The 24993-nt window shown below is 40.4% G+C and overlaps 2 protein-coding genes across 3 annotated transcripts in view; both read right to left on the reverse strand.

Moving 5' to 3' along the window:
* The window catches only part of LOC308103590 (E3 ubiquitin-protein ligase pellino homolog 2-like), a 243242-nt gene extending 242459 nt beyond the window's left edge, over positions 1 to 783 (reverse strand). For both annotated transcript variants that reach the window (XR_013934756.1, XM_080453649.1), the window contains exon 1: positions 410 to 783. Coding sequence is in view for 1 of the 2 variants with exons in the window: in XM_080453649.1 (XP_080309775.1) it covers positions 410 to 486 (77 nt within the window). In the remaining variant the exon portion in view is untranslated. The remainder of the gene's footprint in view (positions 1 to 409) is intronic.
* Positions 784 to 19626: 18843 nt separating this feature from the next.
* LOC308103957 (ADP-ribosylation factor 6-like) lies at positions 19627 to 22865 on the reverse strand. The gene is made up of 2 exons (XM_080454183.1): positions 22758 to 22865; positions 19627 to 22267 (listed from the first exon to the last, which is right to left on the reverse strand). The coding sequence occupies exon 2, from the start codon at positions 21487 to 21489 to the stop codon at positions 20962 to 20964; it is 528 nt and encodes a 175-aa protein (XP_080310309.1). The 5' UTR covers positions 21490 to 22267; positions 22758 to 22865; the 3' UTR covers positions 19627 to 20961.
* Positions 22866 to 24993: the final 2128 nt, after the last annotated feature.

A 24993-nucleotide genomic window follows, 5' to 3' on the forward strand; every position in this document is an offset into this window, starting at 1 on the left:
ACGGGTAACATTGCATCGCATCATCATCATATATCTTTTTTTTTCGTGGAGTTTAGAAAACACATGATAAGATGCAGGACCAAACCAACACATATTTTCACTGGTGTATGCTACACGGAGAGAACAGCCTTTAGAATTGCGATGCAAAGTTACTTTGTAACAGTCAGTACCACACACCGCTACACCATGGACGATATGTTACAGATGACAATAGGTTGTCATTAATGCGGGGGAAACGTCGGCTTTCTTGTTATTATAATGTTATTACTATTCAGATAACGGCCAGAGAACAGTGGATTAAACCTGTCGAACTCACACGACATCTTTCTTTTTTATATATCATTATTATCCTAGCCTACTGATCACTTCCAACTATGGGACTGTTGTATTTCTAGCGTGACTTACTTACCCCAAAATGACCAATTCTCCGTATTTGATCGGGTCTTTAATGGGCACATCATCTTCGTCCGGTTTCGGTGAATTCATCAGAGTGGCGCGATCTTTGCTCCTATAATAAATCCGTCCTATTGCAACAGTAGTAGTAGTAGTAGTAGTAGTAGTAGTAGTGAGAGATATTAAATTAAAAAAAAAGAGAGAGATGACACAGAGATCCTCAAAAAAACTACTGGGAAGTTATTTGGATCGCAAGTCTATTCAAGTTTGTGCACTGGTCCAAAGTTTTTGCACCAGTCCTCGACTCCTTTCCCTCGTTTTATGGTTTTAATGCCGTGAAGAATCATCCTCTGTGTAACTGTGTGTGCAGTGCTATCGATTGAAGGCCTGGAAATCTGCTCTGTAGCAGAGAGGGGGGTACAGAAGCAGCTAGGGGCCAGCGTTGCCAGATGTTGTGAGAGAAATAAGCAACCAGGTCTATGAAAACAAGCCCACTCAGTAGGCTACTCTCTCTCTCTCTCTCTCTCTCTAAATTATATAATACATTAGCTATTTGAAAATAGCTCACAACACGTCGCGATGTGACGCGTTGTGTGAGCTTGTAGTTCTGCTATTTTCAAAGACAAATATTGGGGGAAAAGTGGAAATTTAGGAATATTTTCAAATCCACAAAATCTTGTATGGGGGTCTCTGGCACAAAATATTTTCAGAAGGTGGGTCTACAAAAACGTATTAATTTGGGGATCCTTGACATGAAAATGTTTGAGAGAACCACTGGTTTAAACAACATTAATTAACAAGCCCAAATAAGCAACTACACTTTAGAAAACAATCCCAAATAAGCAGCTATACACGTTAGAAACAAGCCCCCCCCCAAAAAAGCAACCCGCAACTTCTAAATATTGCAATATTTACAAGCGACTTTACAGGAAAAACAAGCCCAACGTAGCTTATAACAAGCCGACATGGCAACGCTGCTAGGGGCAGGGAGATGGCCATACAATGTTCTATGAAAAGGGGTGTTTCAGCGGTCACTTTCCCGAATAGTAGAGGATATAGTAAACGCAGGGATATCATATGTTTTCCTGCCGTTATTTACACATGCGCGTGGATATTGTGCGCGTGGGAAGATCCTTAAAACGATGCTATAAATGCATCACGCAAGCATAAATGAGCGCGAACCCCCTCCTCTTTACAACCCAGGAATGGACTGAGCCATGATGAAAAGCTGGGCTGACTCACTCATTATTATGGAAGATAAAACAGGCTTTTCACAATTTCCTGTCTTTTCCCGGCAATTTCATAGTGTCCTGGCAGATGTTGTTATTGCTATCGTTATTTGTTGGCATTTTAAGAAGTACGAAATAAGACATTTAATGTGTAGTCCCACTGGTTCATTATCATTACAGAATCTGACGTAATGTTATATTTAGGATTTGGGTCACCACATCGAGCCCAGACGCGACACCTACGTCTGTGTTTTTTAATCACTCTAGGAGACAATAGAGTGCCTGTTTTAGTCTATAATGCTCTCTCTATTATATCTCTGTCTGCCCCTCTTATTCACTCCGTTCCCCCCCTGTCTCCTCTCTCTCTACTATCAGCATATCTCATCTCTCTGCTTGTCTTTCCCCCGTCTGTCTCTCTGTGTGTGTGTGTGTGTGTGTGTGTGTGTGTGTGTGTGTGTGTGTGTGTGCGTGCTGTCTGTCTGTCTGTCTGTCTGTCTGTCTGTCTGTCTGTTTCATACTATGTGCTTCAGTGGTGGAAAAAGTACTCACATTTCTTACTTAAGTAAAAGTATGAATATTGCAATGTGGAAATACTCTGTTACAGAATTCAAAAATCACTTGACTAAAAGTACAAACGTATTGGTACCAAAATGTACTTGAAGTACCAAAAGTAGAAAGTACTCATTCATAAGTTTTCAAATGTATAAAAATCTTTTGAAAATAGCAGATCTACAAGCTCACAACGGTCGCTTTGCAACGCGTTGTGAGCTGGTAGATCTGCTATTTTCAAATAGCCTAAGTATGCAGGGCTGAAGTGGTTATAATGCATGTTTTGCGATAATAATACAAATCTTCAAAGTAACTAGCAAAGCAAAGCAAAGTTTGTTGTTTACCCAGGGTGTTGGACTAAGTTAACACTTATTTACAGCCAGGCCCTGCATGGAAGCCTTGCTCAAGGGCTATTCAGCGGTGATTCATGATTGATGTGATGAATTGGGGAATCGAACTAGGGACCTTCCGGTATCAAGGCCGCCCCTCTAACCACTAGGCCACCGCTGCCACCGCTGCCACACCGCTGCCACTTAACTAGTAACTAATGTTGTCAAATAATTGTAGTGGAGTAAAAGTACAATATTTGCTGCTGAGATGTAGTGGAGTAGAAGTAAAAGTATTGAAAATGGAAATACTCCAGTTACCAGTATAATAAAGTTACCTCAAAATTGTACTTAAGTACAGTACTTACACCACTGCTCTCTACTATCAGCATATCTCATCTCTCTGCTTGTCTGTCTGTCTGTCTGTCTGTCTGTCTGTCTGTCTGTCTGTCTGTCTTTCTGTCTGTCTGTCTGTCTGTCTGTCTGTCTGTCTGTCTGTCTGTTCCCTACTATGTGCTTACTCACTGAGTTGCGACCACATGAGGGCAGTGCACTTCAGTTGTAAACTAGGAATTTCTGGACATCTGTGAAATTTGCCAATACCAAATGTTAGTACTCTGCTTTCCACTAAACAGCTGTCTTCCAAATGTCTCCCTATATCCCTCTCTGTTGTTCAGAGCTATAATTCTTATTAGGTGACAAGTTTGGTTTCCCAACCAAACCAAAGCCTCAAGTTGGCCTTGAGGCCTAATTTTCTGTTCATTTGAAATAATGTTTCAGGCTCAGGTTCATTATTAGGCCACACATAAACCTGCAGCTTAGAAACAGCAATTACACGTTGAAATCATAGCTGAAATCAACCTCCAAGTTACTTGTTTTGTGTTGACTGCTGTTTGATGAGGTGGAAAGGTAAGCCCTTCATGGCTCCAGGCTTTTTGGACAGAACCCAGTGTAGGAGTGTCTTGTAAGGTAATCTCTTTACCCTCTACACTACATCATGGCTGTCTTTGTCTGGAACAGTAGCCTACCTGAAGCTCAGGTGCATGGACAAAAACATGTCAAAGCTTGCACACTTAGGATTCAGCGGAGAGAGGGAAATGCAAAATTATTCTCATTGCACGATGGTGTTGCTCTCCGGAAACAACAGATTTTAAGTGAAAAAAGCAGATTATTTTGTGAAAATAACAGGTTGTCACTTGTCACTGAGTTCAACAACGTATTAATTAGGCTTAAGTAATGCCTCACACTGTTTGCCTTACATTCTCTGTCTGATATTCAGTAACATTTCCTGATTTGGCAAATTCACACAAATTGACAAAAAACTATTCGGTCACCAATGTCTTCGGAGTGGAAAACGCGGGTCTTGTTTAAACATCACATCAGCATGCTGGAGTGCTGAACTTTAGAGAGATACTTGATGGCAATAACAAGTGGAGAATGACTCATACAGTACTTTAGGTTTTGTTTTGAAAGACACCCCACCCAGTGCTTACACATTGAGGGGCAGGACACCACAGCAGCAATAGTCCACCTTTTCAGTAGAAACGTTGAGTCACCACCTCAGGAGGACACAAGTGTTGGGTGGAAGAGGAATAGTCACTCTACAGTACACAGTAAAATCCTGAGTGAGCAAATGGACCTGAAAGGGAATGCAAAAATCCTGAGTGTTAAATTAACACTTGGAAGGCAGCACGCCTTTCTCAAGAACTAGACAAACCAGATGTGATCAGAGGCTTGATACTTTCTCTTTCTCTTTGTATTGTACCCGTCTTTCTCCTTCATTCTATGACTGACTGCCTCTGCATTTGGTAGTTTCACTGTCCGACTTTAGACAAGGTGTTTAGTCTCAGTCATTAAGAATGGAACTGCTTTGCTCCTCTCACTTTCCCAAAGGTCGTGACCTTGTCACCCAATCAGTGGGATAGTGAGACATACTGGACAGTGAGGACTTGTCCTCTGCTCAGTCACCTCCGACAGAGCAAACACAGAGGAGAAAAGAAAATCCAGTTAGAAAGTTCTACGTATTTTCTTTATCGATTACCTTTTTGATTAATCAAATAACCGAGAAGCGTGTTAGTTTATGTTTTAAATTTGTATACGGTACATCAACAAATCTATTAGACACTTAAGAGTTATTTTATACTTAATTGCATAATAATATCATAAATCATGCAATAATAATAAAAAAGTGAAAATAGCTGATCTACAAAATAGCGATTGATTATTAATGAATTCTTGTATTCAATAATCAATAAAAAAAAAAATTATAATTGATTAAAACAATTAGTTTGATTATCTGTTGCACCCCTGGTTTATTTGAATGAGAATATAAAAAAACAAAACGAATTGGCATGTAGCAGTGTTTCCATGGAAGTGTGTCAGCTGACTTCATTTGTCCATTAGGTCATGTCTCCCTGTGGAACAATGAGGATGCCGAACCACTGGTCACATTCTGGACCCAGCTCGAGTGTGGATTATTTAGCAGTTTTCATTAGCGCCCACCAGTGATCTCCACAGCGTTGCAGTAGTCCTGTGAAACACATCAGATTCCAGGAGTTCAGCACAGCACAGCTTCCTGTATGACTTGTGTGGCTAACAGCTCTCTCTTGCCTGTTGCTGAGCAACTTTAGCATTCAGATGTTTAATGCTTGGCATATCACCATGATGTTGGTATGGACTATGGAGGGCGGGTAGTATGACATTAATTACAGCCTATAGTCAGTGGTGGATAATAACAAAGTATCTTTACTTGAGTATTGTACTTTTTTTTTTTTTTGAGGATCTGTACCTTACTTGATTAAACATACTCACAATCACAAAGAAAATCAATTAAATTAAAATATATTAAAAAAAGAAACAAAAAAAGAATAGAGAAAATAATCTAAACATATCCGAAAAGGAGCGAGATGAAAACTTATAAAAGTATATATAATATATAAGTTATATTCCGTGCTTCGCATTATACTACTCTTTAAAAAAAAAAAACTCTTCAATTATATACCAAAATATATATCCTATATAAATATATATATATATATACACATTGACATATACATCCATGTCATCCATATTATCAAAAATAACTATTCTAATTAACATAAATGTAACACAATAAACATGTATACAGTATACAAACATATACCCATACATTAATACATACACATTCATACATACATACATACATACATACATACATACATACATACATACATACACACACACACACACACACACACACACACACACACACACACACACACACACACACACACACACACACACACACACACACACACACACACACACACTCGCACACACACACGCACGCACGCACGCACGCACGCACGCACGCACGCACGCACGTACGTACGTACGTACGTACGTACGTACGTACGTACGTACATACATACATACATACATACATACATACATACAGATACACATCAATTAATATGTTAATACTATGAATACACTTTTGAATACTTGAATAGTTTAAAAGCAAGTAGCCTACTCTATGCTTTAACACAAATTTGACAAAACAACTTTTACTTGTATTTGAGTAATATTTGTCCAGGAGTATCTATACTTTGACTCAAGTACTGGGGTTGAGTACTTGTCCACCACTGCCTATCCACAAGTTTCCTAGGGCATTTTGGGCATCACTTCCTGTCAATTTGATCAGGTAGAAATCAACAACCACAATGCCCTAGGAAACATATTCAATTAATTAATTAATTAAAAACAACATAAAAAGTAAATATTTTACTACTTGTAGCCTAATCTGTATAAAGGTATAGATTGCTTAAATATGTTGTTTTTAATTAAATCATTTCAATCAAAGAAAAGCTCTCCTGTAAAATTCAGAAAATGTCACTTATGTGCTCCAAGCCCTGACAGTTCATAGTTCATAGTTCAAGAACAGGACGCAGCAACATTTTCCAAATTTTCCTCTGAGGCTATCCTACAGAATGCACATAAACAGACTTGTTGTGATACGAATATCTCAACTCAGCAGCAGAGTTCATTTGCTCAGCAAAATCTGGATTGCTAAAGTATAACAGTGGACCCTTCCGGGTCAATTTTCACACTTGCTGAGTTAAAGTAACACACATTTTACTGCCGTGCTCGTTCCAATGCTAGTTAACATGGAGCTTGATCGTTGTATCCCGCAGTGCAGTAAAGAACTCATCATAAACACCATCCAGGAACCATATTTGGTGAGTTTATCACACATATTATGACTCAGGGCGTCATTGTGAAGAGGTGGAATGCGTTACTCCTGCCATCACTATGCAGCTAGTGAATGCCGATTTATTGCAGGCCAAGTGAAAACAGGGGAGAGTGAGACCATCGTTTGTTTTGGAAGTGCCCGTCGATGCAAAGTACACACAGATGATGAACACTGGAACACATTATGTACACGTGCACACATTCTTCCTCTCTTCCCCACTCTTTCTTTCTCTCTCTCTCTCTCTCTCACACACACACACACACACACACACACACACACACACACACACACACACACACACACACACACACACACACACACACACACACACACACACACACACACACACACACACACACACACACACACACACACACAGATAAAGAGGAAGATACTGTACGGAAATGATGTCACAGCTCTTGATTTATGCGTTGAGTATTGAGTTTGTGGGCCTGCTCCACAAATGCACCGAAATGCTCTCTATTCCTGTTCTTGGTTATCTAGTAGCAACAGGGAGGAAGTGCCTGGCATCACTCTGTCTTGTTCCGATTCATTCCTGTCACGTTGCTCATTGTGTCAACTTATAACTGATATATAAACTGAAATCGTTTGAGCTCCTCAGTTGCTTTCACACTGAAAATGTCAATTTGGCAGAGGGAATCAAATCTGTAAAATGTTATGGAACATGGGTCTGTGAACATTTAGATTTTGGATTAAATCCAAAGTGGCAATTTAACTATTTAACCCTTCATACTTACTTGAATGGGGTCCCCCAGGGCTCTGTACTAGGCCCACTATCTCCCTCTGCACCAAATCTCTTCACCGACAATAGGCGATCTACAAGCTCTCGCATTGTTAGCTTGTAGATCGGTTATTTTCGTGAATGTTCACCACAGAATGGTCGCTAGGGTTCATGTCATTAAACCTAGTGAGATGCACCCCCTGACCGGGCGTCCAATGCTGAGACTTTGTCAGCATCGCCATGGAGACGAGAGCAAACAAAAGCAAGGTATTTCTGTCATCTGGCCTTCTCATCTCCACTGTCATTATTATTTCAGGCTTCATACAAGCTAGTGAGGCAGAGATATAAAAAGGTTTAAATTAGTAGGGCTGGGTGTGTGTGTGTGTGTGTGTGTGTGTGTGTGTGTGTGTGTGTGTGTGTGTGTGTGCGTGTGCGTGTGCGTGTGCGTGTGCGTGTGCGTGCGCGTGCGTGTGTGTGTGTGTGTGTGTGTGTGTGTGTGTGTGTGTGTGAAAATAGCAGATCTACAATACATGCTCACAACGCTCAATATTTTTTGTACACCACCATTGTACAACAAAGTAAAAGTCAGGGTAAAATCAAGTTAGTCTATTTAAAAAAACAAAACAAAAAATATATTATTATTATATTATATATTTTTTATAATGAAAAAAGAAATTGGATTATTCGATTAACCTACATGAGCAAGATTATGTCGGTTGTTGGTTCTAAATATCAGTTTTTATATCTTTTCGGTTAATTGCCCAGCCTTAAGAGCACGCAGTGGCCTGCACGACGGCAGACATGACACAGCAGATGGCTCAACATATTTCCGTCCTCTCTGGGCCCTCAGACACAACAGGCTCCACTGGTGACAAGCACGCATCCCACTGGGACGCCTAATTGCTTCCACAAACAGGTTAGTTGCGCAACCCACCCGTCACTACACCATGTGTCACCCCATTCTCCATGGACTGCAGCCCTGACACGCACACACAAACAGAGGGACGGACACACAGACAGCACACATGACACTAGGCTTTACAAAGCATGGATTTTTCTAATACCACTTAAAACCTTTGCTAAAGTAGCAGATCTACAAGCTCACTCAAAAATTTCTGAAATGTTTTTAACTTTTTGAAAAGTTTCACACGCCCAAAATAGGGATGCCAGGTTGAATTAGTGGTTAATTTAACTTATAGCTTTCTTACTAGATGATACGTTGAAGAAAGTTGATGGAGATCAAGGACAGACAACATAGATCAAGGGTTCCCAAACTTTTCAGGCTGTGACCCCCCCAAAAGAATCATATTTGAACTGGGGACCCCCCACCCTGACAAGCACTTGGAATTGTAGGAGTTGAGGCATTATAATTAGTTTGACTCGGCTCCACAGATAAATTGTGAAAATATCCAAACTACAAGCTCACAACGCCTCACATTGCGAGGCGTTGTGAGCTTGTAGATCGCCTCTTCTCAAAATGTTTGCCCCTTTCTTAGGTAATATTTGTCAATTTGGCCAATGTTTGAACATTTTTATGGTATACTGTAGTTTTTGGTCTTAATGGTCTTATTATTATTACTTTATTTTCCCTTAAATTGTCACTTTAGAAATGGGCAGACGCCTGGTATACACGTATACTGTTGGGGGACCACCCTGGGGGTCCCGACCCACAGGTTGAGAACCACTGCTGTATATGACACTGTAATGAAGTCTGTGCTCAGAGGGAGACATGCCAACTGGTCAAGCCGCCACACGGCCAAGCACAGACATTTCTGGCAATACATTTAGTAGCTATTGTCATTGTTGAGCAAGATGAAAAAGGGGATGATAGCATGTGAGGAGTAGGAGGAAGCATGGTAATGCTTTCCATGACGGGGAGTTACTTCACTCTCCAGAAAAGAGAGAGAGAGAGTAACTACACTGACCGTTGTCATGCTTTTCTTCTCATTCCAGTATTTCAAAACGCTTAAACTACGTCATTTAGATTTCTTCATATTTAATCAGTTTTAGAGTCATAGAAAGGAGCACTATTCTGTCATTGCGATAAATGTTAAAGGTTTTCAATACCATTTCAAACAAAAGTAGATTTCTTATTTATGTTTTAAAAATATGCCAAATAAGAACACAAAATATATCTATGTATGTATGCTGAACTAGTTAACCACAGCCTATATGCTTCGTTGATTGGGTCCCCCAGGAGTCCGTACTTGGTCCCCTAATTTTTTCCCTCTAAACCAAATCTCTTCGATCTACAAGCTCACAACGTGTCACATAGTGATGCATTTTATTATGAGCTTCTAGATCGGCTACTTTTGCGAAATATTTGCCTATTTTCACGAATGTTCGCCTATTATGACGATAATGGGGATGCTAGGGTTCATATGGTTAGCTGTTATGTATTATGTATTATTATTATTATGATGATTATTATACATATACCTACTATATTTCATTATACATTTTCTGTATGGGTTGCACTGGCACTGAAACAACTGATTTGTAACGTGCTGGGAAAAAGGCAATGTTGGCCAAACCTTGGAACCTGAAACCGGCCTAAGTCATCATGACGCCTGTTAAGGCCAGACCGCACCAACGCCACTAGTCGCAACTCCTTGCAACAAAACAGTTTTAAGGTCAGACCGCACCAATGCAACTCCTTGCAACTGCCATTGATGATAATGGTTGCAAGTAGTTGCATGTTGCAAGGAGTTGCAAGGAGTTGCATTAGTGCGGTCTGGCCTTTATCAGGACAACAACTGTGGCTCACCTTTGCGCCAGAAGTTTTATCTACACTCTACACACTGACTGTTCCCACCACCGAGAGCTTACACCTTTCATAGGCTAAGCATAGAGTCCTGACGAACACCTGACGTAAAATAATCGGCTACCTATATGTGCTTGCACACCAACACATGCACGCGCGCGCGCACGCACACAGACACACACACACACACACACACACTCACACAATGGCGCGCGCACACACACACACACACACACACACACACACACACACACACACACACACACACACACACACACACACACACACACACACACACACACACACACACACACACACACACACACACACACACATATATACAGACAGACACACACACAGCCATGTGTGAGGTTGCTCTACACACCAAAGCAAAAGGCAGTTCAGAGTGGTCATTAGCAGGGATGAATGGAAAGAGAGAGAGTGTGTGTGTGTGTGTGTGTGTGTGTGTGTGTGCTCTTTTTGCACGTGCGTGGTACAATATGTTATTTTTGGATTATTTGTTGTTGGGGGTTATTTTAGGATGAGGGTTGAGTTGATGACTGTGTTTGTGTTTGTGTTTGTGTATTTGTGCGTGCCTGCGTGCGTGCGTGCGTGCGTGCGTGCGTGCGTGCGTGCGTGCGTGCGTGCGTGCGTGCGTGCGTGCGTGCGTGCGTGCGTGCGTGCGTGCGTGCGTGCGTGCGTGTGTGTGTGTGTGTGCGTGCGTGTGTGTGTGCGCACGTGTGTGTGCGCGTGTGTGTGAGTGAGTGGAGGTAATGGAATGTTGGCGGTGGTAGGAGCAGTGGGCGGTGGTGGACGGCAGTGGGGCGGGGTTTAGGAAGGAAGATGCTGACAGGCACCAGAGAGAGAGAGAAAGAGAGAGCGACATTTAGAGTAATTGGCCTCCTGTCCAGTCCGTCAGTGTTCCAATGTAGACCTATTAATAATTACACAAAGTGTGACTGGCAGCCTCTTACCCCGTCCTCTCATTCATCACATTTAAATTAAGTATGGCAACTGGCGGTTAAACAGCATATAAGTTCTAGCGTTATACAGATTGAACAATGATCCCTGGGCAGTACAAAGCATTTCTGAATGTGTGTCCCCCCCCTATTCTAAAGGGGAATTGTTGTAGATCGGTTATAGATGTAGATCGGTTATTTGCTTGTAGATCGGTTTGATCAGCTATTTGATGTACAGCAACGAAGTATATAGGGTTCAAGTGGTTAATTGCTATTTTTTTCAAGCAATAAATCTGTGAATTTAAATCATATGATTATGCCATTTCTCAGTTTTACTAGGTAGCAAAGGTTCACAATAAAACTAATTCAGACATCGCAAACAATGAAACTGCTGAGTAAGAGACACTCAATCTTTAACCTTTTTATGGCCACATGTGTTAAACAGGGAGTCTGCAGTATGCAGTGTAGGCTATGTCACTTCCTATCACATAGGGATACGCACATCCAGCCAACACTTTAAATTAAGGGAAAGATACACCATATCCTTTAGTTGTCCATCTAATATTGTGAGTACATTTTTTGGGAAGAAGTTTAGTTCGATTTTATACTTCATGAAAATGTTAATGTTATAATAACCCATAAATGAACCTATAGCCCCATCTGTGACCTCACCCATCACTGGTGCCCAGGACTCGGTCGTATAGTGTTATTTATATGTGTTATATATATAGTGTCATATATGCTATTTGTGATCTATTTTCCAACATTGTATTGCAAATTTTGTACAGGCGGTCCAAAAACGTGATTTAAAAGCGTTTTTACCACGGACATTCGTAGTATGGATGGCAATGCTCTGTGACTGAGTCCCAAGCGATGGGTGGGGTCACAGAAGGGGTTAACATTAACCCAAACCTCAGCCTCATTTGAGACATAAACCTTATCTCTGATAAATACAGAAAAACCATGGCGGCCATTGAATTTCTAAAAAGTGATTCTGACTTTGCGGTTTGTTCAAAAGGTCAAGGGTCAGGTTTGAGGGTCTAAATCTTGTGATCTAGTGATATCCAGTGATATCGTCAGCCATTTTTCAGGCTTACACAAAGACAAAACAGGGATTCCCATTTCTCGTTTAAAGATGTTAAAAATGTATGGCATGCATGGTATTTATATCGCTCATCTATTCCTGTGAAGCTCTTATCTATGTTTAGACTTAACAAAATGGATTGTGTTTCATAATTTATCCTCCGTCCTTGGCAAAGGAGGACAGTAGTTTCAATGAACTGGCACAGGCTCCATTTATTATATCTGGCAGCTTGCATCATTTCCTGCAGCAGTGGGAACAGCACACACAGACACACAAACATGCCGGCACACACACACATGCACGCACACACACACACACACACACACACACACACACACACACACACACACACACACACACACATACACTCACACACACAGGATGTATGATATAATGGATGCCATTTTAGCAAAAAAAAAGAAGCCATTATTAAAGGGGTATTTCACTTTCAAGAAAATTTTTGGTCATTTTATCATCTACTCAGGCTTTTGTGAGCCCCCCAGACCGTTTTTAAGTTGCTTGATTCAGTATTTAGATATTTGATATTCATTTTATCAGACACGCCCCCTTCCTATACAAACCCATTATAACTTCAAACTCCATTTCTAACATGTTAGATTCATCAAAAACACCCGTCCTTGGTTCTGGTGACTCACCCTGCCCTCCTAATACGCGAGGGGGCCGTGTTTTTTCGATAACTTTTTTCATTTATTTTTTATATTTTTTTTGGAAAATGAAAAAATTAAATACAATAAAACAATTAAATAAAATAAATGAAAAAAGTAATCAAAAAAACACGGCCCCCTCACGTATTAGGAGGGCAGGGTGAGTCAGCATAACCAAGGACGGGTATTTTTGATGAATCTAACGGGTTAAAAATGGAGTTTGAAGTTATAATGGGTTTGTATAGGAAGGGGGCGTGTCTGATAAAATGATTATCAAATATCTAAATACTAAATCAAGCAACTTAAAAACGGTCTGGGGGGCTCACAAAAGCCTGAGTAGACGATAAAATGACCAAACGTTTTTTTGAAAGTGAAATATCCCTTTAACCCTAACCCTAAAGCCAAATAAAGCTGATCTATAAACTCACGTGAGCTTGTAGACACCGGCACTCAACAGGCATAACTCCAACCCTAACCCCTAAACTTTAACCAAACCTCTAAATGTCTAATCATACACATAACTGTTTGGGTTATAGTATAACCCAAACTTGAATCTTTTCCCAATTTACGCCTAACTATAACAATATTTTATAACCACGCACACGCGCACACACACACACACACACACACACACACACACACACACACACACACACACACACACACACACACACACGTGCACCCGTGGCACCCCTTTAATTGTTAACACATTCAGCAAGGCAGACAGTGGGAAATGCAATGTGTGACCGTTTTCTTGAGAGCTTATGAGCCTGCCTTGGAGCAGAGTGACACCCTGCATGGCACTTTTACTAGATTGTTTAAGTGGCATCCATGACAACCAAAATGGCAAGACTTCTGAGGAACAGCTCTGAGGCCTGTCCAGTGAGACGAGACTTCTCAGGAACAGCTTTGAGGCCTGTCCAGACCAGACAGACGACATCCTTTCTGCATGTCTCCAGGGGCCCAAGAGTTCAAAACCTTTAATCCCTCTCCGAGTGGATCACATTTGGATTTTGGGGTAGTTCAAAACGAAACAAAACACAGCATTGGGATCACTTTGATATCTGATCTGTGATCATAGGATTATCTCAGCAAAGATTATGTCGATAGGAAAGTCTAATTAATAAAATAATATCAAATAATATCTTTAACACCCAAAATACAATGGAATGTAAATGCAGCTGTGTTTTGTGTAGGTGTTAGTAACACCTAAATTAAACACAGGTATTAATTATTACCATCAACCATAGAAAGGGGAACTAATACATGAAATCACCTTTAGATAGATTGGGATCAAATAGCTTTTGCCAGGTTGCATATCCGCCCTAGAGAGTATCGGCGGATTCGGAAATGGTTTGTACGTGTGAATTTGTGTGTGTGTGTGTGTGTGTGTGTGTGTGTGTGTGTGTGTGTGTGTGTGTGTGTGTGTGTGTGTGTGTGTGTGTGTGTGTGTGTGTGTGTGTGCGTGTGCGCGTGTGCGTGTGCGTGTGCGTGTGCGTGTGTGTGTGTAAATGACCAGATTCGGTTTTGGAGTATAGGCGGGCTCCAGACCGGATGGTCCTGGTTAAAATTCGGAATGGAAACCACAAAACCAGGCTGTCGGCAGCTACTACAGAAAGGCAAGGAAGTGTTGCCCAGGGCAACTGGGGGGAGGGGGTCTGGTGACTAACCTCCAGGAGCCCTCAGCATGCAGACAGAGATAGATGGTACATAGTACATACTAGATCTGAAGATTTAGAAACTGTGAGTGTGTTGGATTGTAGAGCTGACATAATCACTGTTGGTGATCTGTCAGATGCAGATCAGGTGCAGGTGGCTGACTCTGAGAGTGATGGAAAGAACTGTACTTAAATACAATTTTGAGGTGCTTTTTTACTTGAATATTTCAGTTTTTTTAATTTTTGATACAAATATTGTACTTTTTACTCCACTACAATTATTTGCAAACGTTAGTTACTAGTTACTTGGCAAGATCTACAAACTCACAAAGTGTTGTGGTGCGATGCGCTGTGAGCTTGTAGTTCTGCTATTTTTGAAAAAGTTTGAAAACATTTTAAACAAATTGACTCAAATTGAGTCAAGTAAACTTCTGAGGGCATTCCAGTGCTGTTCCACACTGAACTGAAGACAAACGATTTTCTCAATTTGATAGATTTCATAGGGGTAATCTCCCAGTGTTTCCAGCGTGCTTAAATAAATAGAGACCAGACACAAGCCAGCAGAAGGCCCTGACGCACACAGACAAGGACTTTCTGCTTCGCTGATAATGACAGCTTTCCTGTATTTAATCATGAATAGCTGCCTTTGTTTAGTCCTGTCTAATTACACAGTACTGCAATGGTACAGCTACGAAACTCCCAAACTTGATTAAATATTGCTGTTGCAGAGTGAATAAACACGATGCAATTAAACTTCGAACTTAACAGATGTCAACACTTGCTAACAAATGTTTACTCGCAGGCATCTAGAGAAATGTAGCTCTTGTCCATATCAGCCTCAGCGTATATGGCCTGTGTAAATATGTTCTCTAAATATTGCCAGAAATCTGCATTCCATAAATGCTATGCATAAGTACACCACAGCCTCAAACTAATATTCAAACACACACACACACCTTTATAAAAATGTACAAAGAAAATCTGTGAGAAGCTAAACGTAAAGGTTAACCCATTTTCAAGTATTCTCTCTTCCAGTGATTCCTTTTGGCCCCTAAAGTGTCTCACCACATGCAAGCATTCCATTTCCATACACTGCAACTCTATGGAAACAAGAATGGGCAAACAACAGGGCCAGCTGCAGAAGGCAAAGAAACACAAACATTTAAAAGAACATATTTCAAAAGACTCGCTGTTTCTTAGATGCAGCATGTGTGTCTTGTCATCTAATTCATCTTCAAATTAGCATGTGAGAGAGTTCATTCAGAAAAAAACAGTTGATTTAATATGGATTTCTTTCATGAGACAGGCACATTACGGCCAGCATTTAGCTGGCAAGAAAAAGTACACATCATTAACTCCCAGGTTTAGTAGCAGGTGAAGCAATAGCTACATAAAGTAACAAAGACTAGCAAAGACCGAAATGCATTTTGTATGTGCAGCATGGTACTCAGTAATGTCAGTGGACCCTCCTTTACAGTTTAGAATAGCCTATGCAACTATCCATTATTTTCTCAGCAATTATAAAAAAAAAAAATTATCAACAAATTGACATGAATAAATTTGAATTGATTGTTGTTTTTATAGTGCGCGTAAATAACCTGATCTCCAAGCTCGCTTGTAGCTACTATTTTCACTATGTTGTTTTATGTAAAAAATTTAGAAAAAAACCTACATTTATCAGTTGCACCCCTAGTGCAGTTCCATCACTATAGGGTGAACAGTGGGCACAGACTTATCTGCCGTTAACTAAATGTCAAGCATGCAGACCGGTTGAAATTTAACTAAATCCTAATGAACCTGCAGTGGAGTCGTGTCTGTTTGTGTTGTGAGCGGTAACGCTTTACTTGCTTTGTTACAGGAGGAACTGAGAGGTAGGATTAAAAGGTAAGAGGAACGCCTGAGTAAACAAATTAGAGAGGAACTGCCAATAGGCTCCATTAAAGACTATTGTTTGAATCCAACCCCTTCGCACAAGTACAATAGATCAGTCCAACCCCACCTCTCACAGCACACAATGGAAGCGCTTGGGGCTACGCAGAATGCAAACGAAAATGAAGCAAGGTTATGCCCAGTCTTTCATTCAAATCACCCCCGAGTATGCATTCCCTGTATTACTCATGGGGAAACTGGTCCCTTGGAATACATATGAATGAATCACAATTGTTAGACCAGGTAGCTGTCAGAGGCCATTTCATTTCATGTTCACTGTAGATTGATTTTATATACTTACCCGTATTCCCACTGTGTAGCTGGATGACACTGTACATATATCAGCCTCACATCATGTCAATTAGTCTGTACATACTGCATACATCCATTCATGGACGACAGATGTTACTGGTGATAGACGATGCATGATACTTATGTCTATATTTAGTGAAGGTGGTTTAATGTAGATGGTCAGGCCAGACTTTATTTTACTTTTATAGTCTTCTATTTGTATCATTATTATTTATTTATTTTTTACTTATTTTCATCTTACTCCTTTTTATTATTATTTTGTATTTTGGAATCTTCCTATCTATCTATCTCTATCAAAAGGCAACAGATTCTTAGATGATTAAAACTGATGGATAATCTCAGGATGGAGGGATTGTTTCAATTTGTAATGCTGACAATATTTGAACCAAACAACTAGGTGTTGTCAGTGTATAACGGTTAGTTTGCATTATTTCAGTTAATTTCTTGCGACTTCATCTCAAAAAGTAGCAAAGTAGCAGTTTCAAATCAACTTGAGAGACAGCTCTTGAACTGTGCCCTTTAACCCACAGTCACAGGTGAGCATGACAGCAGTTGACACACACACACACACACACACACACACACAGACACACACACACACACAGGCCAGTGTGAGCAGAGCATCTGCTGAGTGTAGTGACAGCTGGACAAAAGGCCAGTGATGTGCACGACTCAGGGCTAGAACTCACTGATGCAAGTTTCTCTTGAAATTGTTCACTGGGTTTCACTTCGAGATTAGAGCACAAAAGAGGAAGTAGACCAATAGATTTCGCTGTTGCATTTCCACTTCTCTTTCTCCCACCTGGATCAGGTCTTGAGTGGAAAGAAACAAGGAAACAAACCTGCTGTTGAAACAAATGAGCCGGCCATCAGGTCTTCATAGTTTGCATGTAAGGCAAATTGACGTCTATGTATGACTAGCACACAGTTAGTGAAAGAAAGATTACGGACAACGTATGGATGTTTTTATGAACTTCTGGGAAGTGGAGACAGTTTGGGGAATGGCAATGGTAGTGGAATTCATTCTCGTCTTGTACACTTGTCCTCCATAGACTGGACCATGTCACATGACTGGTGTGACTTCAGCACTGCAGAAGGTCAAACTCCAAATCAACAGCCACAGAACAAACACCCCATGACAAACAGACCCATTCCACATAATGAAAGAACAGACATTCATTCCTTCACAGGATTGAATGTCTGAATGTTAAAGCTCTTTTCCGAAGCTCTTGTCAATACTTTTCATTGGTTAAAAAGCCAATGACAGTCTTAACCATGTTCACTTTCATGTTAAAAAATAAATTTAAAAAATAGCAAAAGCTCACAACATATTTTTGCGCGGCAGTATTGTTTTGGGGCTGAGACTGTTCTGAACATTAAATAACGTGTCACTACTGTCACGTTAAAAACATATTTCTCACACTACATGAGCTTCACATTTCAATTAATACCCATGCATTTTCTAATGAAACAAAACCTATTGTGACTAAGGGTAATGTATTCTATAAAGGTCACAGAACTTGCTAACAATTTCAAGGAACAACTCCGAGTTGGAGTTCTGCTTATTTTATGCTTTACCGTCACTAAATCATCTGCCCTATGACAGCAGTGATGTTTATATACCTTTAATAAATGATCTAAAAACCTTGCCACTTAATTCATGTTTAGGAGAGGTTCCGGGCTAAAGTAGAACTGCATATTTGCCGTCGCTACACCCTGTCAGGCAAGCCACTCCTAAAACAACAATTTCTGTGACAAGTATTCTCATCTTAAAGCATTTCCTGACACTTCATGTGGTGGACTCACCACACAGCCATAATTCGCTCTACAATCAGTCTCAGTCGCAAGAACTAAAGATGGCCAGGTCAGCCGGGCATTTTCCTTTCCCACTGCTTGCAAATGGTAACCTGATCAGAGATTTGTGCCCACAGGCAACTTGTATACCAAGGGCAAACTGCCAGGCTAGCTGGGTCCTATTGTGCGAGTCATCCTAACCCCACTGGTCACACGAGCATTCAGAATGAGATCACCGTCATCACACAGAGCCAAACAAGTTCTCAATAACCCACATGCATTCCACTTACCCAGAGATTTGCCATTAAAACGTACGTTGTTTTTGTGGGTTACAGTAAAACCTTGCAAATACCAAACACTTGTCTTAGACAAATATGATGCTACTGTGAAATACTTCCGAGCTAATGCAAAGCATTTAAGTGTCATTTTCTTATACAGGGATTAATACTGAAAAAGCAGTGCTGATTACAGTTCAATTCAGACCCTTTGAAACTCATTTTACTTGAGTACTGGTTTGTTACAGTACGTATTACCAACATAGAAAACCATTTGATCATAGAATATTTTGGTTTCTGTTTTGATTATATGTTGTTGTACTATCAAAAAAGTATTATGCGATCATTCAACTTGATAATAAGTCAAAATGATCATGAAAGGAACACTGTAATAATAGCACATACATAACCATTTCAAAAGTTTGGCTTTTTGTTTTGTCAAGAAAAAAGGGCTAGTTACTATTTTTTACTACACCACTATAATGGACAAAGTGATACACTGAGACCTTAGGCAAAGTAGGCGAAGCTGACAATCACTACCTCGAAACTAGAGATCTCATCATTTATTCACAGGTAGTGACTCACACGCTGAAGCAGAAAGGAAACCAGGCAAAGCTGAAGTTTTACTTTGAACCACTACAGCGTTGAGACTCACTTCCTCTTCTCACAAATTGCACGTTTCATGGCTAAAATATGTTCTGACAGCAGTAGACTCGTTGAATGACATTCCACTTCCATTTTGGATCTGGATATATATATTTTTTTTATTTCTTCAGCATAGCAAATAGAACAAAAATAAAACGAAAAGCTTTATCGACTATAACTTATGAACAGTACTGGTTTGTTGGACTGTCTGCATGACATAATTGCACAGGCAGATGTTGATGGAGGACAAAAAAAAAACCACAAAAAATAAGAATAGGATTAAGGTCCCAGTTACTGAAGCACCGTGGAGGTGGTGGGGGTTGGGGACTTTAGTACACACTTGCTGAGGTCCAAAAGTCAGTCAGAATATAGTCAAGCGTGCACATTAGTCAAAAGGGCAAAGGCGTTTGTGTTTGTTTCCTCAACCGCCTAGTTGGTAAACCCATCCACCCCACCCAAAGTGCAGACTCAGCAGTGTAAATACTTGTCATACTGTTTTGTCTTTTGGGGTCTTTGTAACTCAGGGCCCCTCCAAAAGGCAGCGCCGGAAACTACAAACACTCAAATGTAAATGGAAGCTCTTGGAAAGAAATAGAGGCAATAAGATTCTGACCCTGAAACAACCAAAATATATAACCATTATCACAGTGCCTGTATAAGCCTGCTCCACACACAGTGCCTTTCACACACACCTCCCATTGCAGACAAGAAGGATGGAATCACTGCACAGGAAATTATTACGAACACATTCCCTCAATTTCAGTAATTGTGTACAATCAACAATGACAAACAGTGCTAAATGAGGTCTAATCGGGTCCATAAAACACATTCTTACAAACTACGGTGGCAGTTTGAACGATGGGATTGATATGCTGCTGATGTAGGCCATGCTTTCCAACATGAACAGGTTATATCCTCAGTGGGCCTTGGATTTTCCCATCCTTTGGATTTGAAGCTGGGTCATGATGAGAATACTGTATGAAAGCTGAACCAGGGCAGCATCTATTGACTGCAAAAATGTAAATGTATGCCCTAACAGCCCCAAATTCCCCAAAACCAATTATACAAATTAAGTAGGGGAAAAAAGCTTAAAGAAATGATATGGCGTATTCAGACAGTATTGATTATACAGGGTGTAAGAGAAATACTACAGAGCCAAAGCAAACTAGAAAGGAAGCCAGCCAAAAAACAATTGTCTTTTTGTTTAAAAGAAGATCTGGGTTATAGAGAAGTCGTCATTATCAAAAGGAAAAAAAACTGAAATAATCACACCTCTCCAAGATATATACTCAATAGAGAGGTCATGTTATTCATCAATTGCTTCAGATTTTGTTTCTGTGTTCTCCTCTCTCGTCTTCTTTTCACTTGTAGCCTACAAAATAGTCCAGGACATTTGGGTGGGAGCATTAAGATTTGTAATTTGAGGTAAGCCAAGTCAGGCCTTCATAGAGCCCATCCCCTGTCGTCGCACAAGCGGGCTGAACGTACCAATTCCTGTCCCTGATCCGCGTCAGGCCCAGCTTCTCCTGGATCTCATGGGGTTTCATGGCATCGGGGAGGTCCTGCTTGTTGGCGAAGATCAGAATAATGGCATCCCTCATCTCGCGGTCGTTGATGATCCGGTGGAGCTCCTGGCGCGCCTCGTCTATCCTGTCCCTGTCAGCACAGTCGACTACGAATATGAGGCCCTGGGTCCCCGTGTAGTAATGTCTCCACAGGGGCCGGATCTTGTCCTGGCCTCCCACGTCCCACACATTGAACTTGACGTTCTTGTAGGTGACCGTCTCCACGTTGAAGCCCACAGTGGGGATAGTGGTGACGGACTGACCCAGCTTCAGCTTGTACAGGATGGTGGTCTTGCCGGCAGCATCAAGTCCAAGCATCAATATTCTCATCTCCTTGTTGCCAAAAATCTTTGAGAGCATCTTCCCCATGTTGTTGGCTGTTCATAAATAGTTCCTTACAGGGAGAAGAAAGTAAAATAAATAAAAGCGTGTCTTTGGAGAGTAAAAAAAAGAAAGAAAAGCTGCTATTTTGTTAATACAACTGCCCACGTGATCGTGCTGGTGGGCTGCCTGCCTGCCACAGCTGTCAGTATTCAAAAGGCAGTTTGATCTGTCACAAGTTTGTGCGGAGGTATGGCTGATCGATCAGTTAGCATTCCATTGATGGAGGGTGAGAAGAAACGTGACCACGAAGCCTTTCACACAAGACGGGGTGTGGAAAATATTTTCATAATCCACTGGGCTCTCCCGAACCTAAAATAACTATTACAGCGTATCTTTCAAAACAACCTTCGAGTGTACACGAGCTTCCCCTTCAAAATCCACAATTGAGGTCCCAATATTTCCCCGAAATCCAGACGTTTTCAGAAAGAAAAAAACCAACCAAAAAACAAATATAATGTAATGTGTATGTTTTTTAGTATGAAAAGCCTTATAACAGCGCTGTATAGGCCCTTTACGAGCCCCCGGAGTTACGACTTCCTCTTTGACTGCCGGGTGTCCACACACACTTGGACCAGAAGACACACGCAGTCGATTCTTAAAAAAAACACACACACGCACAACCGGGTTGGTTTCAGTTCATTTTGTCCCGATCATCAGTTAAACGCCGGTAGGTATAGGTATCCTTATGATCCGCACCGGCCCGGGACGTCCTGCCTTCAAAAGGGTCATTGATTCATCCGACTTTGCGCTCTTCTTCCCCCTCCTGTAACACAAGAAGAAGAGCGGTTCAAAAAGAGAGAGAAAAAGGGAGGGGTGTCAGCCAGTGTTGCCATGTCTGCTTATTATAAGCGACTTTGGGCTTCTTTTTCTGTGAAGTATGGGACCCCCAAATTAATATGTATTTGTGCCTAAACCCCATCTGAAAATGTTTTGTGCCAGGGAGCCCACACCAGATTTGTGTTGTTAGAATAAACTTCCAAATATTCCACATTTTATTCGAAGATCTTTTGAAAATAGCCAATGTATACATGTTTAAAGTGCTCATGTGGCCTACTGAAGTCGCTTCTTTTGGGCTTGTTTTCCTTGCTTATTTCACTCACAAAACATGGCAACGCTGGGTGTCAGCAGAACACAACTTTAGGTCGTCGCGCGCAGTTCTACGGGTTTAACAAAATTAATAAACACAAAATAATTGTCTCGGTGACGATCACGGTGTTTAAAGATTTAAAAAATGAGAAAAATATGAACAATACCTGCTGCAGCAACCCCCCGTCCCCAGGTTGTTTCTCCCCTCGTCTCTCACTCTCTCTCTCTCCCTGGTCTCTGTGTATGTCTCTCTCTCTTCCACCCAGCCGTTGAACTGTGTTACCGGAAAAGGTGCGGACCTCGAGCTGCCGCCACTTCCTCTGGGCTGCTCCTCCGCGCACTCCTCCCTGATCCCATGGCCTGGAAGGACGGCCGCTATCTGATTGGCCGGTTGGTTGTTAGGTGAGATAGCCCTATGCGTTGGCCAAACATCTACTCAGGAGTCTTTACTTGCAAAAAAAAAACATAATACAAATAGTTATATTGTTAGGTAGCTCTAATTAATTAGATATTATTATGTAAGTATTTATTTATTTTTTATCCTGGGAGTTATTTGAATAGGTTGCATCTCTTACCCATCATCAACATAAAATAAAAGAAGCTTTGGATTATGAACCTAATCATAATACAAAAAATTATGATTTAATTTAGGTCATACGAAATCTCACTGACAACCAGTTGCTCTATCAATGTTCAACGACTTCACTACAATACCGTTTATGTCTCCTCGTCATCGCCGGTTGCCCGACAACCAACTCGCCAATCACAGGGCAACTGTCTCTCCAAGCGATGGGATATGCACTAAACATTTGGTAGCAATGTGCGCCTCAATGAAAAGACCGTCCGACCCCACACTGAACGAACAGTTGGAGAAAAAAAAGGACGCCATTTGGGCTTCAATGCTTTGGACAAGTATGTCCTCCTGCATTTGATTCAACTCTCATTCATTCAATCAAACCGTAGTCTCCACTGAGCTGTGGTGGTAGAAGTAGGCTACTCAGATATTTTACTTGAGTAAATTAGCAATACCGCAATATAAAAATACTCTGTTACAAGTAATGTTCAAAATGTTACTTGAGTAAAAGTATAAAAGTGTTGGCAGCAAAATGTACTCAAAGTACCAAAAGTAAAAGTACTAAAATGTTTGAAAATAGCTGTTGAGAGCTATTAGGCTATTTTCAAATAGCCTATGTATAAAATAGGGCTAAAGTGGTTAATGTATGTTATGTAATATAATACATGTATATCTACAAGTGTATATCTGCAAAGTAACTATAGCTAGAGTTTTCAAATAATTATAGTGGAGTAAAAGTACAATATTTGCCTCTGAGATGTAGTGGAGTAGAAGTAAAAGTATTGAAAATTGGAAATATACTCCAGTAAAGTAAAAAATACCTCAAAATTGTACTTATAAGTACAGTGTACTAGTTACTTTACACTACTGCCACTGAGTGATAAAGCTATGACGTGGATGTTTCCATATGTAAATCATGGAGGTAACATTTAAAACACCTTCGTTAGCTCTGCCAACAACACAAAACATGTTTAACATTTAAAGTACATTTGATTTAAGACAAGCATTTAAGGTAATACACAAACATGAATCAGATCAGAAATGACTTGAGAAAGCACATTTAATAGTGAATGCTGTAGCCTAGTGCTAGCCAATTTGTGACGAAAATAATAAAAATGTCAAATGTCAAATCCAACCACATATTTATTATTCATAGTATAGTTTGGTTTTAAACAAATCAACACTATTACACTTACACAGTGGTGGGAAGTTACTAAGTGCATGTACTCAAGTACTAAACTTTAGTAAAATCTAGAGGTATTTTTACTAGTAGGCCTAGTACTTCCACTCCATTACATATCAGAGCTAAATATATACCTTTACTCCACTACAATTATTGAACAACTTTAGTAACTAGTTACTTTGTAGACTTTAAATATTATTACAAAACATACATTAACCACTTCAATCACTATAGACATCGGCTATTGGAAAATGATTTTATACCTTTTGAAAACATGAAATGGAAGATTTCAGCATAATGAGTACTTTTACTTTTGGTACTTTAAGTACATTTTGATGCCAATACTTTAGTACTTTTACTCAAGTAAATTCTGAATGCCAGTCTTGTACTTGTACAATGCAGTATCTCTGCATTGTAGAATTGATACATTTACTTAAGTAAAACATGTGAGTACTTCTTCCACCACTGCTATCATAGATCTATGACTGCTATTACATGATTGTAACCTCATTTAGAAGGAGCCCCGCCCCCCCCAACACTGCACCCAGAATGCCATCCGTGTGTCCTTGTCCCTGACATAGTGTACTTACTGTGACCTTGTTTGTCCTTTGTAAGGCATTTCTTCATGTAAGACATGATCATCTTA

Source organism: Gymnoscopelus braueri, assembly GCF_963280865.1.
Source record: "Gymnoscopelus braueri genome assembly, chromosome: 16".
Classification (NCBI taxonomy): Eukaryota; Metazoa; Chordata; class Actinopteri; order Myctophiformes; family Myctophidae; genus Gymnoscopelus; species Gymnoscopelus braueri.

Bases quoted from the DNA above. Each gene is read 5' to 3' on its own strand.
- LOC308103957 (XM_080454183.1), bottom strand. From the start codon at position 21,489: ATGGGGAAGATGCTCTCAAAGATTTTTGGCAACAAGGAGATGAGAATA.